This window comes from Canis lupus, chromosome 11 (genome assembly GCF_011100685.1).
Source record: "Canis lupus familiaris isolate Mischka breed German Shepherd chromosome 11, alternate assembly UU_Cfam_GSD_1.0, whole genome shotgun sequence".
In the NCBI taxonomy this organism is placed as follows: domain Eukaryota; kingdom Metazoa; phylum Chordata; class Mammalia; order Carnivora; family Canidae; genus Canis; species Canis lupus.
Genome location: NC_049232.1, coordinates 15,657,142 through 15,668,379, shown reverse-complemented (window position 1 = coordinate 15,668,379; position 11,238 = coordinate 15,657,142). Strand labels below are relative to the sequence as shown.

The window sequence follows — 11,238 nt, the reverse complement described above, 5'->3', positions numbered from 1 at the left end:
GGAGAGAGAGAATCTCAAGCAGACTCCCTGCTGATGTGGGGCTCAATCCCATGATCCTGAGATCATGACCTGAGCCAAAACCAAGAGTTGGATGCTCAATTAACTGAAGTGTCCCAGGTGCCCCTTGGTTTTCTTAACACTTACCCCTCCTAGATGGCAGTGTTGAATCAACATGAAAATAGAAGGAAAGTATTTAGCATATATGCCTGGTGAAAAGTACTTGATGCTTGTTAGCCATTAGTATTAAAAAAAATTTTTTTTTCAAAATATTAACCTATTTCCTACCTCATCAGAATAGCCTCTTTTATCTTTCCTCCACCTTCCTTTCTACTTCAATTTATTCAGTATGGTTAGAAATGGACAGCAGCTTTTATGCTTTCATAGAAATAGTAGGCAAAATATTAAAAAATTTCAAGTGAAAAATGCGTTAAGAACCAACTACTCCATTCCTTCTTTCTGGCCAAATTGAAATAAACACCACTCTCAATGCAAATATTTCTGGTTGCACATGTTTGTGGCAGCCCAACAATCTGGAGCAGCTCTAGAATTTCTATATGGAAGAAAAGTACTTAAAGCAACCTGGAAGCCAAGAAACTAGTCCTAAAGCTGAACGTGCATGGCAAGCATGTGTGTATTATATATTTGGGGATGGCTCTGGAGAGGGACCAAGGAAGGTTCTGTGGAGGGTGGCTACCCCACCCCAGAGACTCTTCAGTATCCCCCAGCCTCACCAATGTGGTGGTGGTGGCTGTTTGAAATATTAAAACGGAATATATTCATCAATTTAGCCTGTTCTAAGAGATGTTAGGGAAAGGGAAGCTGGGAAAGAATTTTGTTTTTTAAAGATTTTATTTATTCATGAGAGACACACACAGATATAGAGAGAGAGAGAGAGAGAGAGAGCAGAGAGAGAAGCAGGCTCCACGCAGGGAGCCCGACATGGGACTCGATCCCGGGACTCAAGGATCATGCCCTGGGCCGAAGGCAGGCGCTAAACCACTGAGCCCCCCAGGGATCCCCAGAATTTTATTTTTTTGACCTCAGTCAAGCAAGTATAATTAAGTCAGCAGGAAATTCAAAACTGTCAACAATTATAATGAGGGGAAAACAAGATACAAACAGGACAAAGCTAAGGTGCCCTCGCTGTGAGGTGTACTTACCCGGTCTGTGACTGTTGCTATAATCAGGGCATTTGGCACCAGAAGGGCAGTTTTGGTTTTCTTTATTAGGGTGACTGAGAAGACTGGAATAGAGATCTGAAACAGAATCAGTTAATACTGGTTCAGGCTTTGCTGAACAGGACTTCAAATCTTCATGTTGAAGGAAAAAAAATTTTAAATGGTTTAACTGAGAAAAATCAACCCCCATCCCCCTTCCCCCCCAGTAAGCTTTCCAGCCTCCAAGAAGAAAAGTGAGCATCTTCTCAAAGTTCTGTTTACGAAGCCAGAGGGTAAATTTACATCATCAATCCTACTCAAGGGCTTGGTGAGAAACTCTTATCTTGAGACAAGGGAATGAATCCAAAATACAGAGCCATCTTAAAGACAGGCCCAAGGCTCTAAAGAAGTTATGTGCTTGTGGTCATCCATTTAGGGCTAATCTCTGCATACCCTGCTCTTCTTCTATAACCTTAGGCACATGCGGGCAAGGAAAACGTTGAATAGCACTGATGTAGTGAAACCACTACTGGACAAAAGTCTGGGACCTGAATTCTCAGTTCTGTTACTATTCTGAAACTCAATAAAGGACACCTCATTTAAAATGGGACTCTGGACACTGGGTAGTATAGGCAAACTGAATTTAAATAAAAACAAATAATTTAAAAAAATTAAAATGGAGTCTGGAGGCCAGAAGGGGGCGCTCTCATGCACTACTCTGGTCCTCGGTTGCAGGCTGCAAAAGAAGAGAAGCCCACTTTACTGCCCAACCCAGCTGGAGGAGGGCAGGATTTCTCAGCAGCAAGCTCAGCCAATGAGAACGCTTGAATGCTCCCTTCTCTTCAATGGACTTTTGTCCCAAGCAACCTCTCCCAACTTCCTCCCTTTCTCTGTAATTCAACATTTTTCTCCCTTGATCTCCAGACTTGCCTATGCTCTGCCATAGCTTGCATGGCTCAAATTGCAATTTCTCTGCTATCCCTGAATAAACCCATTTTGCTGATAAAACAATGGGCTGTTTTACTTTTTAAGGCCCACTCTATCTGCGTGACCCACTCAACCTTACAAGCTGCCTTTTATAAGCCTCAGTTTCTAGATGTGTAAAGTGTAGATACTCTTATCTGCTTCCCAGGATTTTCTGTGGATTAAGTGAGATAATATTTGGAAAATGCCTAGCACTCATTAAGAAAGTGATTTATTGTGTTCACTTTGGCAGCACATATACTAAAACTGGAATGATACAGAGAAGATTAGCATGTCCCCTACACAAGGATAAGTGCAAATTCATCAAGTGTTCCATATTAAAAAAAAATTGTTTCCTCATCCATCTCATAAAAAGAGGATAGGTGAAATAAAAGAACTCTAACTTTTCTGATCCAAACAATAGAGAATTACAGCAAATGAGAATGTCACTTAATTAGGACAGCCCTATGAAGTACATATTCTAAGAGATTAGGACATTTGTTTAGAGAGGTATGTGACTTGTCAAAGGTTACAATGAAGAAATTTGAACCAATCTAATCCAAAATATGGATTCTTTTTCATACAATGTACTAAAAGCATGTACCAGATACCACGAAGAATAGATGTTCCAATACTTTTATGTTATATCCCTCTAACCCTCCTTGGTTTCAAAGAGAAATGGATGGTATCACTTTGATCCTGGAAAACAGTCACACACATCCGTGGTAAAGCAACCTGACTCCCTCCACAGGTACACACACTCACTTGAACATCTATTTTGTAAAAATGCTTCACATATTCTAAAAGAGAGCAACAAGGTTAGTGGGGAAGAGGAGGGGCTTAGGTTAGTACTGCCAGCTTGGGGAAAGAAAGATGAGCTTTTAATTCTGAATACTTGCATTCCCATATATAGGTTTATGAGATGGGTATGTTCTACTGCCCCTCAAAGTTCCAGAATGGAAGACTATGTAAGAACGAGGGGCTAATCTTTTTTTTTTTTTTTAAGATTTTTAATTTAGTAATTAAATAAATAATAAATGTCATGAGAGACAGAGAGAGGCAGAGACACAGGCAGAGGGAGAAGCAGGCTCTCTGCAAGAAGCCTGATGCGGGATTCGATCCTGGACCCCAGGATCAGGCCCTGAGCCAAAGGCAGATGCTCAATTGCTGAGCCACCCACGCATCCTGAACAAGGAGCTAATCCTTTTTTTTTAAAAAAGATTTTATTTATCCTTGAGAGACACAGCGGGAGAGACAAGAGACATAGGCAGAGGGAGAAGCAGGCTCCCTGCAGGGAGCCCAATGCAGGACTGGATCCCAGGACCCCAGGATCACGCCCTGGGCCAAAGGCAGACGCTCACTGAGCCCCTGGGGCTAATCTTAATGAGACATTTCCTAAAACCTATTTTGCCAATGAACTCTACTGCACAAATCCTGAAGTGTAGGAGATAACTCAGAAGTTACAAGCTGGGATAACTTTGGGAAAGAAAATTAAGGTCTACAAAGATGGATGAAGATATAAAAATGAATCTAATTTTGTTTCAGAGCAGCAACACAAACACAGAGACTAGGTGCTATAAATTTGTTATTTTTTTTTTTCATAATCTAAGGCATAGAACACTCTTAAGGAATTTTCAATCAACTACTTCCTAAGTATAAAATGGCAAACAGATCACATGTGAAAATAGCATAAATCATTTTTCAGTTTGAGACTAAATGGAATCTCATGCACACATTTAATTTGACTAGCATCTGAAAATGCTGTTGACCAAAAGGTCTTGATTACATTAAGGCTGCGCTTCATATTTTTTGAGGGTACAGTGTTTAGAAAATTTCCCTTCCTAGAGTGAATTGTTTGATTGCCTTTAGTTCATACTGGATGTTGTTGGATCCAGTTCTGTTGGCAGTACAGCAATTCTGGCACAGATCTGAAGCTCCAATCTCCTTGGCACCATCCTCAGAAGGGAAGAAGTGTATAAGTCACTACCGTGGTTCTTATGTTCCCACCCCCTGATAGTTTTGAATCTCTTGTCTCTAAGATTAGCTATAGCACATGCAAAAGCAACTCCGCCATGTTGCGTCTTTGAAAAACCAGTGTGTTATACCACTCCTTTTTCCTTTTTTTGTGCGGTCAGGTCTCTCTTAGGTAGATGTTAGACTTTAAAACCATCGCTAGGATCATACTGGCTTCAAACTGCACTTACTGAGTTTAAGACTTCCTCCATCCATTAACAAAGGCTCATTCTTTGTTCACTAATATCTCCAACCCTGCTGCTTTGGTCAGAGGCATTGGCTCTGTCTAAATTCTTGAGAATTATCTTATCACACTGAATTGGAGATCCCTGCTACCCAATCCCTTCCCCACTCTGAACAAGTCCTTTTAATTGATAAATCTAGAAATATGGTGGAATACTGCTTAATGTTGCTTTTCGTTGTACTGATTCAGGTAATACTGTTTATCAAAATATGTTTGTCTAACCACAACTCTACCTAAATTACAGAACAACATTAAAATAACATGTCTGACCTACAGAACAGTGTGCTAGCCTGCTGACCTGACACCAACAACATCAAGAATTTCCTTTTTTTTTTTTTTTTTTTTTTTCTTTTTTTTTTTTTTTTTTTTTTAAAGATTTTATTTATTTATTCATAGAGATACAGAGAGAGAATGAGAGGCAGAGAAGCAGGCTCCATGCAGAGAGCCTGACGTGGGACTCGATCCAGGGTCTCCAGGATCACGCCCTGGGCTGCAGGCGGCACTAAACCGCTGCACCACCGGGGCTGCCCAACATCAAGAATTTCCATTGTCTTTGTTACACAGTCATTATCTAAGAGATTGCCAGGGGCTTTAGGGAGAATATTTAAATAAAACCTATCTACCACTCAAAACAAAAGCTTTTCAGCCAGTGACTTCATGAATATAGAAGCTGCTTATTCATAATCATGAGTCAGAAGGTCACGCAAACCTAAGAAGGAGTTTCTCGGACTCCTTATTCTAGTGGCCTGAGTGAACTGTGGTGTGACATTTGCAGGTCAAAAGGTAAGAATGTCAGTGGGATGGAATTATCTTTTTCCTTCTTATGACACAGTCCCAAGGTCCTTTCTTTAGAAGGCAGCGGCTTGGGAAAACTGCCAATTCCTTCAGGCAGTCCTCTTTAATAGCACAGGTGTCTTGGGCCTGTGGTCCCTCGAATCTGTTTCATGAGAATGAAAAGTTGTCAACTGTTGTCCACTGGGGAATGTGGATGTGTGACTCAGGCCTTAAATTTTACAATTCCTGCTCATTTGGTGCTGGCGATGGTACAAAGTGAGTTCTAATAACTGACTTATTTGTTTCTATGTGTCTCTGAGGTAACTGATAGGAACACAGTGTCAACATCGATATTTATTCAGAAAATGGTCTTGGGTTTAATATATTTCTTTTTTTTTTAAGGTCTTATTTATTTATTCATGATAGACATAGAGAGAGAGAGATAGATAGAGAGAGAGAGGCAGAGACACAGGCAGAGGGAGAAGCAGGCTCCATGCCAGGAGCCCGACGTGGGACTCGATCCCGGGACTCCAGGATCACGCCCTGGGCCAAAGGCAGGCGCCAAACCGCTGAACCACCCAGGAATCCCTAATATATTTCTTTGAAACAAACTATGGCACACTCCCTGAATGGGAGGCTTTGAAAGTTCTCTGGTGACATCTGGGTAGATAGAAAGGGTTTAGCATAGGGTTGTGGGAGAGATCTACGTATATAAGGAAATAAACTGAGAGTGGTCTTTAGGGAAAAAGGGAAGTTAATGTCATTGAGAGGCATTTAGGACCTGTAGTAATTAGAACTATGACAAAGGAAATAAAGATATAAAGGTATAATAACAGTGAATATTTATAAACATTGCTATGCTTAAAACTATTGATATTCACAATATAGAATAAAGTGAATAGGTTGCTTTTAAAAAATTATACTAACCTTAGTATCTTTTCCAAAGACCTTGGAATGAAAACAAATCCAGTTTTCTGATACAAAGAGCTTCCCCTGGTATAGTATCTCTTTCTGTAGAGCACAGGTAAAACCTGGGAAAATAAATACAGGTTTAAGAGCACTTAAAATTTCCATATAAGGGGCATCTGGGGGGTTTGGTCAGTTAAGTGTCCACCTTCAGCTCAGGTCATGATCCTGGGGTCCTGGGATTGAGTCCTAAGTGGGGCTCTCTGTGCAGTGGGGAGTTTGCTTCTCCTTCTCCCTCTGCCCGTCCCCCTGCTCATGCTCTCTCTCTCTCAAATAAATAAATTAAATATTTTTAAAAATTTCCATATGAAACAAAAATTATATGTTTGTTCCTCAGGACTGGCAGAGATAATATACTCAAAAGATCTTTTATGTCTTTATCAGTCATCTTTAGTGAGTAAAGCTATGGGGATGAGAGTTTGTTTTTTAATTCAAAGTCTTATATGCTTCAGTATAAAATGGCAAGTCTATCACTACAAATGGGAGTTCAAGAATGGAGTTTCAACATCTCTATTTAGGAAGGTGTGTCACTTTGTGCTAATGATGGCACTCTTGGGACTGTCACTAATGACTCCTTTCGAAATTGATAGTCTCAGTGTGGGAAGAGCATGTGATCCACATGTTTGGCCATCATGGCAGGAATCCAGCATTCTGCTTAATTAACATTTGTATACAGAGAGGCCAGAATGGAACGCTGGTCCTAATGAACCTAAGAGGAGCAGAGTAGGTCTTCGCTGGTATATTGGGCAGGGCATTTGGGTGTGATTGTCACACCCTGCATAGTGTAGGGATCGACACCTATCCATGCATGAGGATCTGTGCTTCTTTTCAGTCTTCTTCCAATGGCCTCTCTTATAGTCTCATTATCTTAAATCTCAGGACAACCCATACACAGTCAATACAGAAGGTGAGGAAATCATTCTGGAACCATCGTGGAGGGTTCCCTATCATTTGGAGGGATTCAGATTCCCATTCTACTCTCTTACCTTTCAAGGTGCTTGGTGAAAGCTGAATGAAGCTGGCATCCCTGCTACATCATGACTTTCAAAACCTGTTCCCACTGGTGATGCAGTCCCCAGATAGGAGCCCACTTTCTACCCCCAAACCAATTAGCCTTGAAAACCTTCTTTTCAAGTAAGTCAAACAGGTTAGAACTTACTTTGCCTCAGTGGTTCTTCAGTTGGGACGTCAAGAAACAACTTGTGGAAGTGCATATTTGCCTTATACTACAACAAGAACACAACACAGGTGTCACAACTTGCATTTCTTGGTGAAACATTGCAAATTTTAACTTCAATTTAGATTACATAACAAGGGGCACCTCGGTGGCTCAGTCGGTTAAGCACCCGACTCTTGATTTTAGCTCAGGTCGTGATCTCAGGGTCCTGAGCTCGAGCCTCACATCGGGCTCCCTGCTCAGTGTGAAGTCTGCTTGTAGATTCTCTCTTTCCCTTTGCTCCTCCCCCTGCTCATGCTCTCTCTCTAATAAATAAATCTTTAAAATAAATAAATTACATAACAAATATCCCCTCCCTTGTTAATAGTGTCTTTAGGAATTCCTTCTCTTTGATCTTATAATCTTCGACACAACCATTCAAAGTAGGCAGGACACCAAGCTTTCATTTTCCAACAAGATTAGTGACTTGCTGGTTGGACAGACGGACAGACATCTGACCATGCTGCAGCTGGTGGTCATCGTTCTGCCCAGGTGGCTCAACAAGGATGTTCCAAATGAAAAATGACATGAAACTCCAAGGGATCTCACCAGGGAGGGCAGAAAATCCCAGGCCACTAAAGATACAAGGACTGTTAGAGGAGGGCAGTGGCTAAAAGATCAGATAAACCTGAATTCAAGTCTTGGCTAAATCTCTCCTTTGGTGTGTGATTTTGGCCAAGTGAGTTAGCCTCGCTGAGCCTCAGATTGCTCTTCTGTGCCAGCAGGCAAACACACTATCTGTCCCAGAGGGCTGCTGTAAGGCCTAAATGGGACAATCCATCTGAAAGACCCACCATCACCTGTTATTGTCACTCTCACTACTTCTGTTGCAAGGGTATTTCCTTAGCCAGTGTCAGGGGGAGAGGACTCTCTAGGGTGGGAGAAAGCATGTGTTTCCACAGCTGTGAAAACAACAATGTACAGCCAGCAATTTACATTTGGTAATGAGCCTTCACAAATATCATCCCCCAAATTACCTGGGGAACTCATGTCCCCATTCCATGGGTCTGGACGGGGTGCCTCAGGGAAACTGAATCACTTAACTGGCGCCACAGAGCTAAGAGGTAGAACTGGTCCTCCCTTCACAGGACCTCTGCCTGACAGGATGCTTTTGATATTAAAAAAAAAAAAAAAAACTCTTATGAGCAGAACAGAGAGAGAGTACAAGCAGCCCCTTCATGTTTTATTATCCAAACTAGGAGTCATCTCAATGGCAGCACTGGTCTCAGTATTGCTTTAAGGAAGAGCTTTAGCAAGGTCATGCAGATGATAGATGGTCCCTGCAAGTCAGCTATTTTATAAACACCTCATGTAAAGTAGGTCATTTCACACTGCCTCCTAAAAGCACATTTTGCATCCAGAAAGTTACTTGGATTAAAGCTTGGTATTCCATGGGGGCTTTCCTGAGATTGATTGATTTTTTTAATGGCTACAGTGAACATCAGTTACATGACTTGATTTAAAAATAACATGGGCCAAAAAGAAAAAAAAAATCCAAAAGAACAAAAAACTTGAAACATGGAGTCATCAAAAATGTGAATGTAATAAAAGACAAAAAAAAAAAAAAGGTGGTGGGAATGATCTATATAAAAAGTGACAGATAAATGCAGTATGTGCTTCTGGATTGGATTCGAGAGAGAAAGGGAGCAAAACACATTTACAAAGGCTACTGAGACAATTAAAGAGATCTGAAATGGATTTTATATTAGTAATATTTTTATATGTTTACTGTTTAGTTACATTTCTTGTGTATACCAGTAGGGGATTTTTTGTTGTTGTTCTAGTTCTTAGGAAACATGTATTCAAATATTTAGGGGTGAAGTGTCCGTAACAACCTTAAACCATTGACCCCAGTAAGTATGCCACACTCTAAGACACAGAACTGGGCTTTGACACCCATCTGGGTGTGTTTTTGGGCAGAACTAAACTACTCCTGGATGAGAATCATGACCCTGTTCACAGTTTCCCTCCTCTGGGTGCAGTTGGGTAGCCTTCTATTCATTGCAGGGGCCATATCAGGCTCTTTAATGTTAATGCAAGGCTATCACAGCTCTCCTGGTCTTGGCTGATTATTAGACCAGCACACGACTGTGTGGGTCCTTGCTCTTAGGGCGCTTGTCAAGGTTAGGGGTCACAGCACGGAACTCATCACTGGCCAAGATACATAGAAAGGTCAGTGGTGAAGTGCGATATTGATTAAGAATCAACAGAAAGAACTACATCCTTTTCTCCCAGATTCTCTACAATCTCTGTCTACATGAGTCCCGACCAGCAGGAAGATGCACACTTGGGTTCTTTCCTTCCCTTGCCGTTAGTGCTCCCACCACCATCTGACATGACATGCACCGCCTTCCCAAGTTACCTGGCTGGAAGACGAATACTTTTTCCTGTCCATCTTAGATTCATTTTTGCTCTCTGTTTTACAGTCATTCTTATCGCTTCCTAAAGAGGCACCTTCAAAACTGGATTTTGACCTGAGGAAAGAGAATCCAGGGAGTCTTGTAAGATGAAATTGTTATGCTACTCATTAATTGTATTGTAATAAGTCTGGAGTATTACAAGAAATACTGAAAACAGGTATACAGGTATACAAGAAAACCTGACACTCGTTTTTCTTTTCTCGACATCAGTGATCACTCATAAGACTCTAGGAGCATTGACACAATATGGTGTGTAGACTGGGATGGTTTCACCAGGCTGCAATCTCAAACTGCAAAAATGTGAACTTGTTTGTAGAAGGGAAAAATATCAACTGAATTATGAAGGTCATTTCCATCTCTAAAGTATTTGAAGCAGTAAAAGAGGAATAGTATAGGCAAATTATGAAACAAAACTATAGCCACAGTTCAATCAAAGAATATTTTTGTTTCAGAATTCTATTAATACTGAACATGTGTTGATAGAGTAGGGCATTGTATTAAAGGTTGTGAGGCACACACGACAGTCTTTGTCCTCAAGAAGCCTGTGAATTCATCAGACATCTTTTTTCAAAAGGCAGTACAAGACTTAGCACCAAATAGTACATGTGATAGGCATTAGGAGGTACAGAGACACTACACCCAACAGGAGGGAAGAGAAGAAGAGAGCAATAGCACAATGTGGGTTTAACACACTGGGCTTCAGAGCATGAGCAGGAGTTGGGTATGAGGAAAAGAGACAGAAAAGAGAAGTGAAATTGGCATAAAAATGAGGAACATGTTTGAAAGTCAAGTCTTCCTTTATTTTAGTAAGAGCAGAGGTCAGAGCTCCAGCATTTGTGTCTCAGGGGATTCTAGTCCTGGCTCTCTGTTTGAGTAGATGTGTGAATGTGCACATGTCTTCATCCCTACAGGCAAACAGAATCATTTCAAAGGGGAATGCACGTATGAATTTTAGAGGTCTATATCTGAACAAGTTTTAGGATACAATTACGTAGCTTTTTTTTTTTTTTTTAAGATTTTATTTTTAAGTAATCTCTATACCCAACATGGGGTTCAAACTCACAACCTTAAGGTCAAGAGTCACACACTCTACTGACTGAGCCAGCCAGGTGCCCCTGGGTACAATTATGTAGCTTTTTTGATTATTGGGGAAAATTGCACATGAAATCCATGATTCCACAATAATGATTCCTTATGAGGAGGCATAGTTAAGACTACTATTTGGTCAAAGCAGATTCAAAGATCTTGAGTAATTCAGGTGGTATGAGGCTATGACAGAGAGACAGAAATGACTCAAGTTAGACTTTAGACTCTGGTTCTCAGCTGTGAAAAGATGGGCTATCTTATGTTCCGGGCCCCTGCCAGCCCCAGTAGTTTGAGTCAACGATGCTCTAGCCACAGGTGAAGATTTGCATTTAGCTGCTGCCCACTGAACCTATTCACAGATATAAATTCCCTTTGAATTCTAGGGATTACTTTTTTTCT

General features: G+C 40.9%; 1 protein-coding gene and 1 non-coding gene across 6 annotated transcripts in view; one reads left to right on the top strand and one right to left on the bottom strand.

Annotated features, from left to right (window-relative positions):
* Positions 1-11,238, bottom strand: part of GRAMD2B (GRAM domain containing 2B) — a 110,927-nt gene that overhangs the window by 14,926 nt on the left and 84,763 nt on the right. For all 5 annotated transcript variants that reach the window (XM_038552002.1, XM_038552005.1, XM_038552003.1 and 2 more), the window contains 4 exons: positions 9,696-9,807; positions 7,277-7,343; positions 6,079-6,182; positions 1,161-1,256 (listed from right to left, as the gene is read on the bottom strand). In XM_038552002.1, coding sequence (XP_038407930.1) covers positions 1,161-1,256; positions 6,079-6,182; positions 7,277-7,343; positions 9,696-9,807 — 379 coding nt within the window. The remainder of the gene's footprint in view (positions 1-1,160; positions 1,257-6,078; positions 6,183-7,276; positions 7,344-9,695; positions 9,808-11,238) is intronic.
* Positions 2,358-2,463, top strand: LOC119874129. The gene has a single exon (XR_005367340.1). It is a non-coding gene; the product is annotated as a U6 spliceosomal RNA (small nuclear RNA).